The sequence below is a fragment of the Cyprinus carpio genome, chromosome A13 (genome assembly GCF_018340385.1).
Source record: "Cyprinus carpio isolate SPL01 chromosome A13, ASM1834038v1, whole genome shotgun sequence".
NCBI classification, from domain to species: domain Eukaryota; kingdom Metazoa; phylum Chordata; class Actinopteri; order Cypriniformes; family Cyprinidae; genus Cyprinus; species Cyprinus carpio.
The window spans coordinates 14,457,924-14,480,067 of NC_056584.1; the positions used below are offsets into that span (position 1 = coordinate 14,457,924).

At 36.2% G+C, this 22,144-nt stretch overlaps 1 protein-coding gene across 2 annotated transcripts in view; it reads right to left on the reverse strand.

Moving 5' to 3' along the window:
- LOC109111753 (histone acetyltransferase KAT6B-like) overlaps window positions 1–22,144 on the reverse strand; it is a 39,347-nt gene that overhangs the window by 12,084 nt on the left and 5,119 nt on the right. For both annotated transcript variants that reach the window (XM_042768944.1, XM_042768943.1), the window contains exons 3-5: window positions 4,191–4,299; window positions 1,627–1,742; window positions 1,366–1,447 (exon numbers count right to left, since the gene is read on the reverse strand). In XM_042768944.1, the coding sequence (XP_042624878.1) occupies window positions 1,366–1,447; window positions 1,627–1,742; window positions 4,191–4,299 (307 nt within the window). The remainder of the gene's footprint in view (window positions 1–1,365; window positions 1,448–1,626; window positions 1,743–4,190; window positions 4,300–22,144) is intronic.

The window sequence follows — 22,144 nt, forward strand, 5'->3', positions numbered from 1 at the left end:
GAGAGAAGGAGGGAGACACAAAAAGAGAGAAGCATTTCAAGGATGGTTCATCATGTCTGTAGCTGTGACACTTTTCAGATATTTCTTTGTAGTGGTGAGCGGAGATGACCCACTGTGCCTTTCCCTTCATTTCCACTGTCTTCAGAAGAAAAGAAACAGAGCAAAAAAAAAAAAAAACCTTTCTACAGGTAACATACCAACAAGGAAACACTGAATAAATGGCTTTGAAGTTGTGTGAGGTGCTCTTTTCCTGACATGGCTTCAGCCTTCTCATCCTCTTTAGAGAGGAAAATAACAAATGAACACAAATTGAATGATTAGAACTTTAGTTTATCAGATTTTGCATAAATAATTAAAGCTAATTTTGCATTGATGTTTAGTATAGAACTGACAATCTCAGATATCTTTTGCGAAAGTATGTGGCACTGATTCACAAGAGTTTTCACAGTGACAACCACATGGAATTGCAAAAATTAATAAAGATACAGAAGCTGACAGAGGCCAAGCATTATTCACTTTCTGTATTCTTGTGATCTTGACATAAAAAGCACAAATAAAAATCTTGACAAATGTTATACTGAGAAAACAGGAAAAAAAATTAATAGCCTCTCAGACAGCTAATACTAATTTATTTGAGGCCTGATATTAGAAAAACATGTCTTAGTCATCATACTGTTTGGATTTTTCCATATCTTTGAAAACGTCTTTTTTCTGGTCTATTGCAAGTTTGTCATTCTGTCTGCAGTAGACGGTCACATACTCCCACAGGGCCATTCACACAGGAAGCGTTCTTATTACAGAAATGCAGGCAGACATCTTTGGTCTCGCTATTCTGTTAGCGTCTGTTGCTATGATTAACTGTTATCTTTGCTAGAATTAATCACACTAAATTAATTGACATCCTTAACATTCAAGTTTTAGTTAAAGCATTTTCTTTCACCCATAACAAAACCCTAATGAAATTTGATGGGTTTTCTCATGGCAGAATGTCACCTCCCTCCAACAGTTTCAGACATTCAGCACTGAAGGCTCCTGTAAAATTAAGTGAAATGAACCTGTTCTGCTCTGTTGAAACACTTTATGATGCTGCTCCCTTTTTATCTTGGCACTTACATGCCCATTTCAGACAAACTGCCATTAACTGAAAAGGACAAGCACAGTCATTTGCAAGCCAGAGGCGAAATCATTAACAAGGAGAAAGAGACTGGAAAGAGAGGGAGAGAGAGACAGCCACTAAATAGTTCTTGACGTAAGGTACATATCATCTTACTATTATGTAACCAGAAGCCTTTGTGTAATGGCACATTTAACAGCTTCACCTTGAGAATGGAAAAATCCACAGAGGCAAACAAAAGCCTAATGTACCTTTTGGCATTCTGGAGAGCGGTGGGTCACAACACTCCATATGGAAACCCCTGTCACAGGAGTCGCAGAAGAGCATCTCGTCCTGGATCCACACACACACAGAGAAACTTGTCAGACACGCAAAAAATACGATGCCATCTACACAACACAAGTAAACAAAATCCTGCAGTAAAAGTGTCAGAACACAAGCAGCGCGCTGACACTATAAAAGATGTCAGCTGGAACTGGGCCAAGGCCATCAGTGCATTTGAAAAAACTTACAGCATTCTTCCCCTGAATCTGACAGGAACTGCATGTTTTGCATTCGATGCATTGCCATCGCAGGGCCTTGACATTTGCAGTCAAATCAGCGGAGAACTTCAGGCATGATGGATGGCCTTTGAGGAGAAATGTGGAATAAAACAAACAGGCTTTAGAGAGAGTCTCCAAACATGCTCAATTAAAAGAGCGACATTACCTAATCTTTTTAAGTTTGGCAGAAAACACAAAAGCCCTTGCTGAAATATTACAGGATAAATGTTAACAGAGACTTAATCAAGCGGAGAGAACTTCAAAACGCAACAAATGAAAGATTCCCCCGACCGTGGATCAGTTAAATATTTACACGTGGCATCAACAATGCGAAAAGCCATGTGTGAAGACTTTCCAAATCGGAGTCTAAAAGCACTGTATTATCAAACACTTCTGAGTGGCTAATTAAGGATAATTTGATCTTAACGAGGCAGAAATGGTACGCGCGTACACCGTAATGGCAGTCGATCCGTTATAGTCATGTAAAAGCATGCACTCCTGTCCCTGAGGGCTGCGAACCAGCTGCGGTTTACAGTGGGAGCACATTTTCTATACTTTCATGAACACTTAATGAAAACCACCTCTGCGTTGTTAAGTCAAACTCAGTCATAAAAATGTCACCGGGAGAACAATTCCTTGTGGCATTTCAAAATCACTGTTCAAAACAAATTACTACATAAGAGCAGGTAATTTAACAGGAACATGGCAATTCTGTCTGGAGGAGGGAAAAAATAAATAAATTAGAGTAAAAGAAACAAGCAAGCGAACTTGAAGCAGGGGAGAAAAACTGCACACCTTTTAGCTTGAATCCATCTGTGATTGTGTAAAACCCTTCTGCCAATACTTCTACAGAATAGACAATTTTTATAGTAAAAAAAAAAAAAAAAAAAAAAAAATTGCTTTTTGTTTGCCCTCGAGCATCTTGAGATATTTTACCACATTTCTCAAACATACATCAAGTACTACTCAAGTTGCATCATAACTAAATTACTACAAGCACGAATTAATGGAGACCTTGAACAGTGTCCGTGCTATTTAGAAATTAAATCCGAAATCGGCAATTCATGTTCAAGATCGATGCATATGCATCGTCAGGGTTTGTAATCGATGCATCGATAAAACAAGTGAATCGTTACACCCCTAATATTTACCGATGACCACTTTTTTCCCCGTCTCATCATCGGTCTTGACATTTCCTGGGCTGTTTCAAAGATTTATACATCATTCTCATTGCACTCTGACTTGTGATGTACCAAAATTTTGTTCACTGAAAATGGTGTTTTATGGCCAAAGGCAAAAAGGAAACTGACTGAACCTGGGCTGAAAATATGAACCGCAAATTAAGCAGATTGAAAAAGATAAATTCATACATTGAGAAAACGTAGTCTGCATGTAAAATTATCCAGGTTTAAACAGATTTAATGCAAACATGGCTAATGAAGATGATATCTTCGTTAGCCACCCGCTAATATCTTCATCACACACCCGCTCTGATGCGAGATGATAAAAGACATGCAGATAATTGCAGATGGACAAAAAGACACTAAACACTATATCAGTCTCCTACAAGATACTGAAAGCATATTGTAGTAAAAATTCAAAATCTATTGCAAATTGAGTTCAGTTTTGTTTTTCCTAATTGTGCATGCACAATGTGTGGCAATTCAAATACTTAACAATAGAATGCATATTTTGAGTTTGAATTTTCCTTTTGGATCCTGGCTGAATAAAGGCATTTCCTGTTCTTAGACTGCACACACGCACTTATCTGCCCTATACATTCATATAGACTAACCAACACATAATGTAATATACTCCAGGTTACAGATCTGTAATTGTATTATATAGGCTATATATATATATATATATATATATATTATGGAGGAATTGTGATCCATATATATGTATATGTATATATATATATAAGTTATTTTGAGAGAATCTCTGTTGAACAGTTATTTAAGCAACATTTTAAAAAGTAGCCTTTGTGTTATTGAAAGAAGATACAAACTGAAGGAAGTTAGTGAAATCAATGAAAAAAAAAAAAAAAAAAAAAAAAAAAAAAAAAAACACACCAAACTTAAACAGAATTGATAGTTGTTCCAAAACAACAAAGTTTAGATTTTCATTAAAATTGTCCAGTTTCTGTTTTGGGCAAAATCATTTATTTTGGCACATTACTATCTCTGACAAACTCCCAATCACATGATCATGTGATATCAATTGACAGTGCTGATAGTTTAAATACTGTAGTAGTAGTAGTAGTAGTAGTAGTAGTACAAAAACAAATTGATTAAACTAAAAATTAATTCCTAATATTTCAACACAACCGACAATTATGAGCAGGTTTCCAAACAAAAATCACTGGTTTGGTTACAGCTAAATGGTTAGTTACAAAGTTTGATTCACACTTCAACCAATAATATTACTAGTTATATGATAACTTGACTTCGGCTATTTGGCACAGACGTTCAGATGATGCACTGCCCATATATAGCCACAGTTTAGGCTGAGAGTTCAAACATGGGTCTTACCGCTACTCCCACAGTCAGCACAGGACAGCAGCTCCTCTGGCCTCTTGTCTCGATTGGACTCCTTTGTGCCCAAACAGAAGCTGCATATGGGTATGGGATCAGCACGTGGCTACAGAGAGAGGGAGAGGGGGAGAGGGAGAGAGGGATAGAGAGAGCGAGAGAGCATGCTTTTAATTGATGTAAACATTCATTTCAATATAACTTCAATATAAAAAGTGGCAACATTGCTTTCAAAAGGTTATTTAAAAAAAGGTTTACAAAGTCTACATGTTTGACAAAACAAAACACTAAAGACTTACTCCAACTAAACATCCAACAGCTGAAGGAGTGCAGTGCCTTAATCATATTTAATGTACACACACACACAAACACACCAAGGTTTGAAACACAGTATGACTATTATTAAACAAGGCACATGAGTGGCATAGACAATGATTACAGATTAGAAGATAAAAGATTTGGCATGTTTTTTGATTAGCTTTGTTTGAATATCGGGTGTCAAACTAGACAGGTGGTTACAAACCCAGGGAGCCAGATAGTTATTAAGCATGTGATTATAGAGGACACATATGCGGTGCCAAAAATAAAGCAGTTCCTGGCAGAGGAAGGGTACCAACCCAAGTCAAATCAATCTCAAATTGCTCTGTTAAGTGAAAATGAACATCGTTGGCATGTTAGATCTAGGCTACCGATGCTTTAGTACCAAGTACCAATACGAAAATAAAGATACTAGTAAGAAAGGTAACAGCCTTTCTGTAGTATTGGCAGTACAGAGTCAAACTGAATTGAATGCTGTAGGGCCCTATGATTTCTGCGATGCAAAAAATGTGGACAGAATCACAGAATCCAGTCATAAAAACAGAATTTACAGTTTAATGCGGAATGTCAAGGAATGTGTCAAATTTTGAATGAATTAATCAAAAGTAGGTCATTACACATATCAAATCGTGATATGGACTAGTATCTGTAAATATTAAGCTGCAAAAGTCGATTTAAATATGAATCCTGCATGTTCTGCATGTCTCTGTTAATGAATGGCGCAAAAGTGCGATTTCGCTTAATAATCACACAACATTTCTTCCGTTTTAATTTTAAAAGTAAATCCCCTTTGTTTACCGAAAAATAAAGTTTGCTTAATTTTCAATAATTAAAAGAAATTAAATGTTTTAAGCCTTCAATTCTTAACAAGACAAATTTAAATACACAACAGAATATGAGGGGAAAAAAAAATCATAAGGCTATTTTAAAAAAAAAAAAAAAGAATAAATTAATTTTGTTTTTTCATTCATTTAAATAATTAGACATGCTAAAACACAGAATTAGGTAACAATAAAATATATGGTGAAGAAAAAATAAAACATTTCATAGGGCCCTAAACATGTAATTCTTGTTTAACTTTTAATAAATTGATGTGAAAATAAGTTTCATGATTTTAATTAATTAGACATGCTTTTTGATTAATAAAATTAAATTTAACCATTTTTTAGTTGTTTAGAAATGTTATTTCTAAAAAAAAAAAAAAAAAAAAAAAAATAAAAACAACGGAATCCAGAAAAAAATAAAACAGATTTCATAGGGCCCTAGTGCTGTCTGACTGACAATGACTGCTGATCCAAATGATCAGGTCAGTGAATTTGGCATTGCAGTGTAAATACAACCTAACAGTGGTGATGCTGTCAATTATGTAAAATTAAACCAAACCACAATAATAAAAAAAAAAAAAAAAAATAATAATAATAAATAAATACATTTAAAAGAAAGAAAAAGAAAACTTCACATTGCTCTCACTTAGAAAGACTACTTAACTTAGAATATTGGCAGGATTTTCTTTTTAAAGAAATTAACACTTTAAATCAGCAAGGATAAAATTAATCAAAAAAAGTTACATGAAGAAACTTACAATGTAAAACATTTCTATTCTGAATAAATGCTGTTCTTTTGAATCTCTTGAAAAAAAAAAAAAAATGATCATAGTTTCCAGAAAAATATTAAGTGGCACAATAGACATGTGCTGGTATTCGGTAATGTAATATACATCACGGTAATGAATATGCACGATATTGTTATCATGGGCACTACTACCGTGAATAATTATACATTATAAATTTTTCTGAATTTGGGATGCATTAAGAATACTTTTCCCATCAACTGGTCAAAATGCACAACACAGCTGTATGCTGCTTGAAAAACGTGTGCTCTGATGTAAGCAAGCAGGCATGAGAAGCACATGGGGGAACACGTGACAGACGCAAGTACATTCACTCTCTGACAGCAGATGGCGCTAAACTGCAGGAAATGCAGCCCTTACCCTGGAAACCCCACAAATAAAGCAGCTGCAGTACTTTCTAAAACATATTTAAATTATTTAAAAAGCCATTCAGATTTGTGGATTTGCTATTGTGTTCATCACAGCGCCAAATACTTAAATATTGAGACTTAATAGGCTATTCATTTTCTAACTTTTTTTTACATTTTAATCTGGACTACCGCATGCCCTAGATATTGTTTGAAAGTGTTTTGATTCTTTGTTGTTCGTTCACACTTTACATTAGGGCTTCATTAGTTAACATTAGTTAATTCATTAGTTAACATAACCTGCCAATGAAAAATTCTTCTGAACATTCATTAATCTTAGGTATTCCAATATTTAATAACACGTTGTTAAAATTGAAAGTTGCAAATGAGCTAACATGAACTAAGACTTATTTTTTAACAAAGATTAAAAACTTCTGTAGTAAAAGTAGCTATTGCTCATTGTGAATGTTAATGCATTAACTAAGGTTAACTAATGAGATCTTATTGTAAAATGATACCTGTTGGTCTTTATAGTTCGTTTGCACTTTAATCTGTGTAAAACGTTTAACTTTATATATTTTTCTGTATTGCTTTATTGTATTTAAATATTCAGTTATTTTTTTAGTTTAAAATAAGTTATTAAACCTGTTATACTGTATTATGACTACTTTTTTTAAACTAAATTTCAATATCGTGATACTACCGTATACCGTGATAAAAGCAATTAATCACAAAATGAAAATTTGTTATCGTTATATCCCTACAGCACAACTGTTTTTAACATTGATAAGAAATTTTTCTTGAGTATTTTGTGAATTCTGAAGGATCATGTGACATAACTGGAGTAATGGAGTAATCAGCTTTGCCATGACAAGAATACATTTCATTTTAAAATATATTTAAATAGAAAACAGTTTTGATCAAATAAATGCAGCATTGGTGAGCATATTATAATCAATAGGGATAAATGTTATTGTTATAGTACATTCTAACACTGAACAGTGTCGAGCATTCAGGTATCCAAGATCTCTGGAGATCAGGATCAAATCTAGATGCAGAAACCATGCGACGTGATATCACAAACAACAGGAAATTCAACCCAAATGTCTCCTTTGAACTAAGGAGGTGTGCTGCCATCGACTACTGTAAAGATTACATTCTTTTGTAAAAGTCTTCTAAAATGCTGCAGCCAAAACAACAGACATCAAAAACACACATGCAATAAATCTGGTACTACTGATGAAGGATAAAGGATGCCCAGCAGGATGTGTGTGTACGTCACCACACACAACCTGCCTTGCCGTTTTACCGAGCTCTGTGAAACACAATGCTGAACCTGTGTAAATATTGGCAATGGGATGTTATACAACTGCGAGAGGTGTAGACAGTGTCCTCTGAACGAGGTTAACGCAAGGTGCTAATGCCAAAATAAGATTAGATGGAACCGAACAGGCTCAGTGAAGAGCTCTCGAGAGAAGACTGTATCTTTCCTCCCAATAAAGCCTGTTGCATGCAGGACTCGTGCAGTGGAGATCAGAAAATGTTACACAGAATCTGACGGGAACGTCTGCCACCACACCCTCACGTCTCCAAACAGTTGCGTCTAAATCTCTGCACGGGTTGTGTAAGTCCATTCAAGCCCGAGTCCTTAGATTCAGCATCAGATGCTCACAAAAACACAGCAGTCTCCTGAGAAGAGGAACTGGTAGAATTTGAGAGTAAACAAGCAAGCAATTCGGCTCAATTCTCTCCCAAAGGGCTTGTCAGCAAGAGACAGCGCGTTCTGTTGGGGTATGATGTATATTAGATGCAGATGGGGCATTAGAAGACAGAGTAAAACTACATCTAGTGGGTATGTTCTCTGTACCATCTCAAGAGAGCCATTCAGGCTGAGCTCCCACTGTGCCGTGTTGATAAATATTGAGTGTCTGTTCTGGTGAGAAACCTGTTGAGAGTAATGCCAGACTAATTGTTTTATGCAACAGGCAATCAATCAATCCCTAGCCTATTAATCATTTTGGCAGACCATCAATTTGCAGATGGGTTATTCATAAACATTGCAAGTTTTCATTTAAGTGCCAATTGAAAGGCTCCAATCGATGGCCCCTGAATGATACGTACAGCAATTCATACAAATGACGAGGTGGTTAGCGCTCAGAAATAAATGTGTGCTCATTGTCAATAAAGGGCTTCTCTCCCTGAGGGCAACATAATCACGATACACAACAAAAATCCCACCATGCACATAATGACCTCAATTGCCTCCAAACAATACATCTGTATTCACGCACAAGAGGGGAAAAGCACAGGAACTGCTGTCTCATATAAATACAAATAAACCCTCTACTGCAGCTCTACAAATCACATCATTCAATAACATTAGCGCTAAATTGATTTCAATGGCAGAATTCCACTGCCTCTCCGTTGGATTTCAGCAGCACATGAAACACACTCATTTACTTCACACGCATAGTTTTCATGTGCACAAAGATTGAAAAAAAAAAAAAAAAAAGAAAAAAAAACCTTACCTACTTGGAAGCCTGGCATGTTTGACATTGAGTTACATATGATCTGAACGTAAGCTACTTGATATGTAGGAAAAACACAAAAATAAACACGCAGGCAGATTCTCAAATGATTTCTTCTTAGCACTTAGACAAATATATAACGTGAACTTTTGTATGTGTAGCCAAACTCTCATTATGGTGTAGATTATATGCAATATTTAAGTGCATATATATATCCCACTACAGTCCAAACCGTTTACCCATCAGAACTAGAGTACCATCATGCCTTCTCTCCACTGCAATTTACACGTTTCACCCAAAAATTTAAATTCTGTAATTTCCTCAATTTTAATAATTCCAAACCTGTTTGACTTTCCTCTGCAGAGCATAAAAATATTTTTGTTTGTTTTTTTTCAATGGTTTTAAGTTTGTCAATCGGGTCCAAAATAGGGTCCAATGTTGTTTGGTTCCCAAAACATCTTTTCTGTTCCATAGAAGACAGTCAGTAATATAAGTTGATGATTATCCTTTTAATTATTCCCAATCATGATTATTTAGACCAAGTTTAGAACAGCACACACCTTTTACGATTGCTGCAGTGTTTAGTATGTACTAGCATGATTAGAACAGTGTACAGTTGCATATAGGTGTCCTACTAAATTGGCCACAACTGATTCACAACACAGTAACTGAAAAGAATACAGTAACCCACAATGCACTGTAACTGACTAGACCTTATGTCAGTCACAATTTTTAATCTCTTTCTTGCCTCGTCATTTAATGTTTAAAACCTGTTATGCCGCACCTGGACGCTCACGCATTGAATGCTCTTTGTTTGCATACGGGACAAAATTCATCTTTACAAACTATATATCATTATAAAGGTCTAAACCTCAAGCATCGACGACAGATCGCTGTTTTTCAATAGAAAGCTTATAAGGAATGTATTTGCTAAATTTGTGTAAGCAGTACACATCAAAACATGTATAAACAAAACGCAGTACGTACCAGATTCGTTGTAATAGCGAGTCATAAACATCCACAGCTGTAAATCCTGGTTTAGTTAGAAAGGTAAGGGTCCACTAAATGACATCTCATGAAGCTCTTTTAGTCCAACAAAGCAATAATGTTGTAATATGGATAGTAATTCCTTTGTTTACGTCTCAGTTCTTCAGGGACAGTATTGTTTGTATCCGTTATGGAATAACCTACGATCAAAAAACTGCGTTTGGTAGTAAAAAACAGCATGGTTTTGTGGCATACAGTGTCACAAACAGAATGAGTCCATCCACTAAAAAAAAAAAAAAAAAGGGTTAAAGGTAAGTGGAATATTGCTTATTTGAATTCTGGCATTCTCTCGTGACGCGCTGTGACGCACCTGTCATCTGATGGGGTGTAACTTACCGATTGGCTTTTGTCACAAATAATTCTCTTTTTTTCTTCTTCAACATTTTTCATATATGTGTGTGTATGTTTTGTAGGGAATATGGCTGTATCTGCATGATTACCATCTTTATGACTGATAATCAGAATTTGATGGACAGCTATCAGTGTGAATGCGGCCTATATGAATAGAGTGTGATTATTGAATATATGGCACATCTGCATGATTACCATCTGTATTACTGGCCATCAATGTGATTACCGACTGTTTGAGTGTATATCAGTGTAAATGCTGAATTCCTAGCAATCTCAGGATGTACTGAAATTGGTAGGGGTGGAACGGTTCAACTTTTTCACGGTTGGTTTGTATCACAGTTTATAGTCACCGTTTCGGTATGGTTCGGTATGTGCTTATGTTTATGGAAAAACTATACTTTCAAATAAAAAAAGGAAAAAAAATATTCTATCTAACTACAAGCAACAGCACAAATAAATACAAAAGAGTAAAGATACAAAATAAACCGTGATTTTTCAGTTTTTTTTTTAGGTAGGTCTAGCATTAGTTTTTAGGTACAGAAATTGAATAAAGTCAGAGGTGGAAAGAGTACAAAAATATTCTACTCAAGTAAAAGTACCATTACATTAATGAAATTTTACTTAAGTACAAGTAAAAGTACCAGTCTAAAAATCTATCAAGTAAAAGTAAAACAGCTCATTTTAAAATTTACTCAGAGTAAAAATTTACTTAGTTACATTTTAACAGTGGGAGGGAAGCAAAAATGGGACAGCCCAAGGGTGTCAAACTCAGTTCCTGGAGGGCCACAGTCCTGCACAGTTCAGATATAACCCTAATTAAACACATCTGATGCAGCTTATCTAATCATTTAGGCTTATTTGAAAACTACATGATATGTGTGCTGGAACAGGGTTAGAACTAAACTCTGCATGGCTACGACCCTCCAGTAACTGAGTTTGACACCCCTGGGATAGGCCTTTTAATCTCAAACTAGTTGTTTTTAATTAAAGGAATCCGTTATTTAGACTAATAAGACATTTGGGGCAAATCAGTATCAGGCAAAACCAGGCAAATCAATATCAACAAACTCATCTTTTCAATGCAGAGGAAATGCAGAAGCTTCATCGGAAGTGGCATTTAGATGTATTTACACACTGTTTAATGCAGGACAAGAATGCATTTAAACTGCAGTTACAAATGCATGAATAATGTTTTGATATAGAAGACATAAAATGTTGAATACTCATTTGAAATTATAAGAAATTAATTACTGAAAAAAAAAAAAAAAATCAAGATACTTTAAATGTGAAATTAAAATGGCCAGTATGTGTCAGCAAGTCACTGTTAATAAGATTGTGATTGAACCGAATCATTTAAACGGTTGATAATTCTGGAACGAAACACTGTCATGTTGCTCAGAGACGCAAAACTGTGCTTTGGTGGCTGTGTTTGGATCACTGTCATGTGTAAAAATAGAGCAAAAACAGGCAATATGGTGTCTTCGCAGGTCTCTTAATTAACTTGTTTACTGACCTTTTGTAAATATATTTCATATATATATATATAAAATCATGAAAAAGCCGGCATTCTTTGTGTGATTTTGATTTACTATATGAAATGATATATGTAAAACTTCTGCCCCATATCTTCAATTTTGTGATCATTCTAAATGTATTTTGCAAGACTGAATCACAGTGAAAGAACGCACTCTAAACTGCGCGCTGCACATCATTAAAAAAACAACAATTGTCGCAAACGATATATATCGCACACTCCGCACCACTGTCTTTTTGGCTAATTTGTGCAATACCTCTTGCTAAAATGTCCAAGCTTCATTTTAACCACCAATGCAGCGATGCAATTTACCTCTACATGCTTGAGGGTTGATGTCTTGTCGAGATCTTATAAACTGCTAGTTTGGTCTCCATAGGCAAGCACAGCTTACACTGCATAATAGAGCTTACATATGGCCAGGGGTTCACTTCATTTCCTTCGAGTTCAACTTGATGAACGGGGTTTCGTTTTCAGCGGTGTCTGCACCACTAACGCCTGTTTTGTCCGTCTGCATCTTTCTTGTGATTTTAGCGCCAGTTTGCCCTCCTTATTTACTGACGTAGTTTCCAGAGGATTTTTTTTTACTCAGTAATGAATGTTTTAAAATGTAGCGAAGTACAATACTTCAAACAAAATATACTTACAGATTTAAAAAATTACTTTAAAAAGTAGAAGTACACAAAAAAGCTACTCAATTACAGTAACGCGAGTAAATGTAATTCGTTACTTTCCACCTCTGAATAAAGTAAATCAAATGTTATACAGCATTGCATATTTGGCTGTATAAATTAAAGATTAATCTTTATTAAAGTAACAAAGGCTATTCAATCAAGAGCAGTGTGATTAATTTGTTGTTGCTGTTCGATTAATATTAAGACCATCACTTTAAGAGAATGCACTGATCCAGTGCACCGATATAGTACGTTCAGCCGGCTATGTCTGCTATAGGATACTTAATATTTGTGCATGCTCTGAGACGCGGGCAATACTTCAGAGAGAGCTTTACATTTGCACGTGTTCTGAGACGTGGGTTTGCGCGCTTTGGATGAGCGCATGCACAAATCTTCTCACAGTTCGCGCAAGCTTAAATTTCACTAGGACACATTCTTATGTCAGTGTGAGCACAAATATGTGCTGGCTGGTGACTATACCCTGCTGAATATTGTGACATATGTGATCGGGAATGTCTGCAAAACGAACATTCCATAGATGACAGTATTCCCATCTAAAATGGGCAATAATAGCATGTTACTCTGAGACAGGTCTATTTCACTGTGGGACACAAGCCCTTTTACCTGAAGTTTTCAGCTCATTAATTAACAATATCCTTCTATTTAAGGCAACATCACAGAGCAACACCACAAACATGCTTTTCTCAGTTGTTTTGCCCACTAAGTGGAGATAGTGTGCACCCACATCAGGCTGATGACAAAGTTCTGTGCCATGTCTGGATCCGAATTAAAAGCCAGAGAATTATTCCTGATTAAAGCGGCTGCACTGGGAACAAGCAAGTGCTACAGGTGCAAGTGTGCAAAACATGCTGCGAAACATGTGGCTGTAAGGACTACAGGGGCGCGTACATGTCTTTATTCGAACAATGCAGTAGTGAAATGCTTAGAAAAAAAAATTAGGTTCATTGGAAACATCAGAAAGAACGTGTCAAAAAAAACAAAACAAAAAAAAACTGTTACTGTCATTTGTGGTGCGTGATGCTGTAAATTCAGTACTCTAACTGGTCTCAGTCCAATTTATTTTTTATAATTTAGCCCCATGCTGGCTACTGCGGCTATATTCAAAGTTAGAGGCATGTGAAAAATAGAAATTAAATAAATAATAATAAAAAAATACTTCGCATAAAAAATGAGAGGTTTTTAAAGTTTATTTTTTAATAAAAAAAAAACAAATTCTAAACCTACATCTGGCCTCACTTTATTAAACTCAGGACTAATAAAAATCAAATGAAACTACAGTGTGAAGGAGTTCTCATGAAATAAATTAGCATACAAACCAACAGACAATAGATAAATTCAACCTGTGGATTGTCATTGCTTTGTACACTTTCATGAATCCTTCAACATTGGTTATTCAATAGGCCTTCAACATGATGTGTTAAAGTTATAACTACATTGTGATGGTAGTGCATTACTTCAACATCAATATGGTTTTATAAATAATGTCAGAATACTAGTACGCACAAAACTTACTAGCAGAATTAGTGTAAGTGATTAATGATTACACACCTGTGTCCTAGTAGTTTCATAAGCAAGATAAAAGCATTTTAAGAGGCACAGGCTCTTTGGTGTAGATTAAAGTTAGTAGTATTTCCCAGCCACTTTGCTCCTACTGGTATAGGGAAGCTAAGCATGCATACTTCAGCATGAGGCCAAATGTTGTGAAACACAAGCACAGCGGTTTTTTATGAAGCTAACGAGTATGTATCTCATTACTAGGGATGTGCAAAACTATGTTTTCAAAATAAAGAGGATAATTTAGGACATCTTTTCAATGCAAACTATCTAAACTAAAAGGACTGCATACTAATTTCTCAAAATTAAAACACTAAAAGACTGAAACTTATCGGTTAGTTGTTGGGCAAGTAGTAAACCTCCGTAAACATATGAACTCTGCTTTTCTGCAGCTCAAACAGCAGAGCATGGGTTTGATTCCCATTAAATGCATAAACTGAGACACAAACTGTAATATAGGTCTAGGTTGCTTTGCAAAAAAGCATCTGTCAAATGCAAAACTTCAATGCATAACTAACATTAAGGCTATGTGAGCCATTATCTGTTACAGAAATGACAATCAGTATAAAAAAAAAAAAAAAAAAAAAAAAATTCACTTAAAGTAAAGCAAACATGGGCTGCTTCCCGCATTAAACGTTACTGCTGTGCCTCTTATCTACATCAGCTTCCCGAGATCTTACCTTGGAGAGCCACAAGTAGGGGCATATCACTTTTGAATGGTGGCGTGCACGCAGTTATGCCCTGCCCTCATCCTATAACCAGACACTGGCTACATTTACATGCACAATTTTTGGTTCAATTGGACTGAATTCATTCCGATTGATGAATCTGAATGTAGTGTTCACATGAACGCTAAATAAAGTGATCGGGTTGATGTGTGCGTTTATGTCAAGTTTCAAATTGGAATAGATTTTGTTTGACATGCACACACTGCTCAAATAGTGAAAGTGACATATAGATAATATAGAGTTTCTCACTGTTTGCACATAATAACCACTCTCCTACATTGTTTCTTTATTTGTTTTTAACAGCAAAATAAATATTTACCCATTTATGTATAAATATACATATAAACCGTTGTGCTGCTCATATTTAAATCACACACACACAAAAAGCCCCTCCCCGCACCCAAACCGGGTTGCCTGTGGAGGAGTATCTAAAACAAGGTTGTCCTGCTCCACTTCACAGTTGCCGAGTGAAAGTAGAGTTTTATAAATGACAGGACATGCATTTATACAACACTTAATTCAAAACAAAGAGCTGCACGTTCCATGCGTCATACGTCATTATGTTATTTCTGCATCATTGCACATGCGCAGTTCTTTCAGTTTCGTGGTTCAATCCGATCGGGTGTTTACATGCACTCTCAATCGTATTAGATAAACCACCCCCTTCAATCGGATCGGAATTCCATTCCGATCGAGCTTAATCGGATTGATTAAGTTGTTTATATGAAGGCTTTTCAGTCCGATTGAGCTGTCAGTCCGATTACAAACAGATTATTTGGTTGCATTTAAACGTAGCCACTGACAGTAACTGACATGTAAATTGTGTGTCTCTTGGTTCGGTTTGTGTGATCCAATCCAGTGACATGCACTTCAGCATCATCTTTCAAGTGGTTTGAGACCAAACAGAGCCAGAGAGAAAGAAATACAATTTTATTTAAGCCTGACGACGTCTCATGCTTCAGTGTGAAAGAGGAATGTAGGGCAGATCTGTTCTAACGTTGACCCGTGACTCGTCCCATTACATTTTCCAACAGCTCTATTAGCTCATCCAGGCCTCTAAAGCCCAGGAACTTAACGAGGATGGCAGGGCTATTACATTACCATTACTTCATTCAGGTCAGTCTGCCTGAGGAACAGCAACATGGCACACGCTCAGGTATCTGAGACTTAGGTTAGCTAAGTGACAATTACTCCAGCACTAATTAAGCCATCTCCACTTCAGGCGGTGTCTGACCCTCACTAATTATGCATATATGTGGTGGCAGTGGCTTAATGCTTAGGGACTTTGTTAACACAAAGCAAACAGGTTCAATGGCAACAAAAATTGATCCAGGGTTCTAGAGTTACAGAGATCTCAATCTTGCCCTATCAATAGTGACTTAGAGGAACCCAAAACAGCAAGTAAAAATCTGAACTATGGGCCTGATCAGGCCAGCAAAAACAATTCTTGTATTTCATTCTTGTCCTAGTCCAACTAGGGCTTTAAAATGCATCTAAAAACATTAGCGAGTACGAGTTTCTTCACATAAGCTGGAGGCTCTTTGAGACTGCTGTGCAAACAATAATGCTGATTGAAAAGTTAAAAATATACCAGACACACCGAAAGAAAGTGGTACTGCTTTGAAAGGAGCATAGCAGAAGTCACAGAGGATGGAGATGACATGAACAAACTTCACACCGAGCTGAACAAACAGTCTCAAACTGAAAAGAACAGTAACAAATTTGACCCATGTGGGTTAGCTGACTTAAGCATATCAAGTCATTTTCCAACTGCAAGTTCATGGAGCAGTTTTATTTTTCATTTTTCATTGCATTTTTCTTCTGTACTCCTACAGCCGCATCAGTAAACACTAGTTTACACTATCAGAGACAAACAACTTTCTAGAAATGCAGAGCAACTTAATAGAGTGACTGCCAAATAGGTGAAGACAGTGAAATTATGTTTATAACCATTACTAGCAAAGCCACAACTAGGAACATCAACTTGCGACTAACCAGTGGAAAAATGCAAATGCAAAAATGTCTTTGGTCATATACCTCAGACACCATTCAGAAATATAATCCTTTTAACAGCAAACTTTCTGATTAAATATTTAATATTTATTGGAAATCTGTTTTGAGTTACATGTACATAAAATGTTAATAGAAAAAAAATATATAAAATGTAGCTGCAAGCAGCAATTACGGGGCCAAGCACTACAGAAGCAAGCCTCAGACTAACTTCAGGAATGAGTAATTATAACCATTTTAAGATTATTTTAGTCAAAAAAAAAAAAAAAAATTCAAAAATACCACCACTAGTAATATGATTTCTTGGCTTATCACTTTTGACCATTAGGTGGCACTGTTACCAAATTAATGTAGCATGGTCAGTGTGAGGTAACAATGGCACATACAAGGTTTGGTATCAATGTCAAACATTTGCAGAGATACAGCCTCAGATGCAGTTTTTTTATCGACACAAAATCAATAACTTTTCGTCACCAAAGTCTGAAGATCATCTGCCTCGATTTTGGTGAAAATCTAACCAACGATTGATGACAAGTTCAAAAAAGTAGGTTTTCAACAAATCAAAACGGCGGACAGGAAGTTCAGCTGACTATGGCAAAATTGGTATCTATGTTGTCGGCATGACTCAATTAATATTTTCATACCAGTTTCATTACAATAGCTAATGCAATCAAAAGTTATTAGCATTTTTGGAAATTTAATTAACGGTTATTGAATGGTTTATTAGTCTTGACCAATAGGTGGTGCTGTTACCAAATCAATGTGGCTTGATCAGTTTGAGGTGACAATGGCACATATTTGATGTGTCAAAGCATAGATACAGCCCTCAGATGCAGTTTGGCACTGTGCCTAAAATTTATAGCAGCGCTGTACAAAAACAGTCTCGCTTATCGACACAAAATCTATAACGTTTTCATTACAGTCAGAAAATCATCTCGACTCTATTTTGATGAAAATTGGACCAACGTTTGAGGAGGAGTTCGAAAAAGTACGTTATCAACATACATCAAAATGGCAGAGAGGAAGTTCGGAATGTCCAAGCAAAAATTGGTATCTATGTTGTTGGCATGACCCAAGGAATATTTTGACACCAGTTTCATTATGATAGACTAATGCAATCAAAAGTTATTAGCATTTTTGGAAATTTTATAATTAACAGTAAATGAATTGTTTATTACTCTTGACCAATAGGTGGCACTGTTACAAAATTGATGTGGCTTGATCAGTTTGAGGTGACAATGGCACATATTTGATGTAAATATGTCAAAGCATTACAGAGATACAGCCCTCAGATGCAGTTTGGCATCTTTCCAGCAAATTAGTTGACGTGCTAAACAACAACCATTTCTTATATCGACACAAAATCCATTACTTTTTGCCAGCATGGTCTGAAGATGATCAGAGTCAAATTTATTGAAAATCGGACTTACGGTCTAGGAGGAGTTCGAAAAAGTAGGTTTTCAACATAAATCAAAATGGTGGACAGGAAGTTCAGTCAATTATGGCAAAAATTGGTATCGATGTTCTCAGCATGGAACAAGGAATATATCAACATCAGTCCCATTACAATAGGCTAAAGTAAGCCACAATTCGACTTGCCATATGCATCAGTAAGCCAAATTTTTTGGTTTTTTTTTTGATTTTTTTTAAAAATTTTGGCGATGAGGTTTTTGTGTACTTTTTGGGTATCGGTGTGGGAGTGGTTTAAATTTTATGATTTTGCAATAACGATACGTCGAAAATGTAGGCGTTCGTAAATGAATTTTGGAGTTTCAAAATTTGCACTTTTCCTCACTGTCCTCTTTTATGACAAAATTCAAAATGGCGAAAGAAGAAGAAAATCAAGCTAACGGATACAATAGGTGCCTAAGCAAAAAGCACTATGGTTGGTATTTGTAAAAGGAACAATTTTTTTTTTAATGAATCACTTAATTATATTAATCTATTAACAGACCTTGCTGTTTAGGTTCAAAGTAAAACTGAAATGTTTACAAGACCACCCTTGGTTAGGAATCCCTCTCTATGGTTCTAACTGGACTGATTAATCTCACATTATTACATTTGGTTACTAAACTAAACTTTTATGGAAACATTTTTGCAGTTTCTTAGGCAGACTCACTCAAGTAAAATGCACAGCTAAGAATATAATGCCATAATGAAATTTCTCGAAAGTGAGCAAATTGCATCAGCCACAGCTGGTAAACAGCAGTCTAGTACTGTTTCAACACCATTACTGAAGAACAGATGTAATCAGCAAAGCTTTAACAGACCTTCATTGAATTACTATATTTTAAACTAAGCAAGAGTTACAAGAACGTCAAAAAGAGAGGCCAGCCATGAGATCTAATACACCTTCAATGCAAAATCTAATCCTGCCAGCTAATGGGACAAAAGAAAGCAGGATTTGGCCTTCTCTTTTCTCATAATTTAACCCCTCGCAGAATATGATAAAGAGGCCTGGAGCAGCTGCAGACTGACCAGTCCCCAAGCACACAATTAACAACAAAAGAGCCCTTTAATGCATTGAGCTAATCAGCAGCCGGCCCACCACTGCAGTCCCCCTGAACCATCTGCAAGACGGCAGACCGTCTCCGTGATTGTGAAAAAAGACTGGCACCATGCTATCATGTCCTAGGGTCAATGAAGCACATTGCTTAGCAACAGTCAAGCCCCCAATGCATGGAAACCAAAAGCTTTAGCTTTCAAAGAGCAACTCAGTAAAGAGTGGACAAGGGAATGTGCTCCAAGATTTGATTACCAAATGGCCTCCAACTGTTCACTGACCACTGCAGGAAAAAGAGAGCATTAAGAGCCACCAAGCATGGACCTTAAGTGATCAGCGAGTGATCGACAATAAGACACTTTTACATTTTCATTGGTCTACAAACTATAGCTGCATTGCGACTAAACTATGTGAGATGATAGAGAGCTATATGTAGCCCGAACTGAACAAATGCTATACACAAATTCTGGAAAAGTCAATCTGCAATGCCACGACTGGTGTAGGAATAATTAAAAAAGGTATTATATACAGATCGCAGATTAATCGCATTCGATCATGAGTGTGATATTGCGTAGCTTGTCAGCGAATGTGTATTAAATGCTGCTCCATCTGGAAGCACGTGAAGGAGATTTACTACTAATCACAGAACTGGCTTTACCGATGAGACTTAATTGTGCTGCCCTAATGGGCTGTCAACATTTTACATAATCTTCAAATAGTGGCGTTCACAACAGAGCTCAAGATTTGCCTAGAATAATGTAGGGCTCTCCATCATTAAGCTTGCAAGTTAAGTCACCATAAAATCTAAAATAAACCCATTTAGTACACAATCATAGTCTTGTTAAATGATTAATCACTGCACATTATTCCAAGATAAAAAAAATGTTTATCTTAGTAATGTTTCATCACTTGCTCAGCCTCTGAAACTTTTCAGCTGATGTCACAAAACCATCTTACTTCGAATCAATCCATCTCCTCCAACCAGCTTCATTCGGGCACATAATTCATAGTTTTCAGTCACGCAACTGGCTTGAAGACCTGGAGGGCAAAACATCCATAGAACTGCAGCACAAGCCTGTCAATTTTCTATCTGTTCCAATCCAAAAATATTTAAATCCCCCCTCAAAAGAATAAAAGATGTGAACAAAATGCAAGTTTCAGCCATTAGCAATCCATATAAAGCACCCACCGCAATATTTCAATCACTAAAATCAGCGGTACATTCCAGCTAAAACATTTAATGTGAATTAACTTAAAGTGCCTTTAAAACAGTGACATTAAAAGATAAAATTCAGTACACATCTTACTGACGATGCATTCTTATATAGGCAAGCAAAAGACCCCGGAACATGAATGCAAAGCGCTAATGGGTAAGTGTTTTCTTTATAATGGTTTTCTATGGGAAAAGATTTAATATTAAAATTCAAGAACTTCATTAATATTCTGGGTTCATCTGCTTGCCTGTACAAAGTCTACACCATCAATAACCTTATATACTGAATATATACTGAATTTGGCCTTTAAATATCACTGTCTTACATTACTACTTAAAAGGGTTGGTTGATTGCGATTTAACTTTTTTAACGTTAGTGTGTAATGTTGCTGATTGAGCATAAACAATATCTGCAAAGTTACGAAGCTGAAAGTTCAATGCAAACAGAGATATTGTCTTTCTGTCAGTTTAATGACTACAAAAATGGCTGGTAGGAACTACAACAAGTGACTTCATTCAGGTCAGCTCCAACAATGAACCGTTCCAATTATACACGTATTTTCACAAAGCTATGAGAAGCGTTAAACACGGACGTGCATGCAGGTGCAGTACTGTATTAAAGCTTTAATCAGGATAAAACCGTATATTAAAAGCTTACACAAGCAGTAGCATTTACAAATAACAGCATATGTAAAAGTATGAGACAACAACAAACAAAAAAATACATAGGCATAACATTAAAAGCCATGCTTGCACAGGTTCTGCACTGTATTCTTGATTATTTTCATCTGCTTCTCAATCGGGCTCAAACTGATAAGCGATATTAACAACCCTGTTGTTTACAATACAACCGGAGCACATGCCGCTTAGGTGGTCCACTAGAGGCAGTTAAGCCAATCACAATACACTGGGCTAGCTAACCAATCAGAGCCCACCGCCTATTTCTGAGTGAGGGGCTTCATAAAAGCAGGAAATGATCAGCATGTTAATAGGAGAAGGGACAGAGCAGTGTGGAATAAAGGTAAATTTATGAAAAATAATGCGTTTTTTTAAAAACTAAACATTAACACATGTTAAACTGTACCCCATGAACACAATCAAGCCTAGAAATAAACCAGTGAACCACCCCTTTAATGCAAACCAAAATAACTGGCGGTCAGTGGAGGAAAGCCTTGTTTTGCCCTCCATGTGGGCATTCCTGTAGGGTGTGATGTCACGTCAAATGAAAACTATGAATAGACATTACACAATCCAAACATTTTCTAAATGATAGATTTAGTTCACAACCTACATTTTCACTGATTAAATATACTAAAAATGTTTTACACTACAGATGTAGAATGGGTTGCAAATGTTGTTTCGTGTTGACATAAGATTTTTAAATATGGAAATCGCACCAGCAAGGTCTGGATGACGAAACTTCAGGACAACACACACACACACACACACACACACACACACAGTAACTCCTCAAAAATTCCTCAGTTCAATAACACACA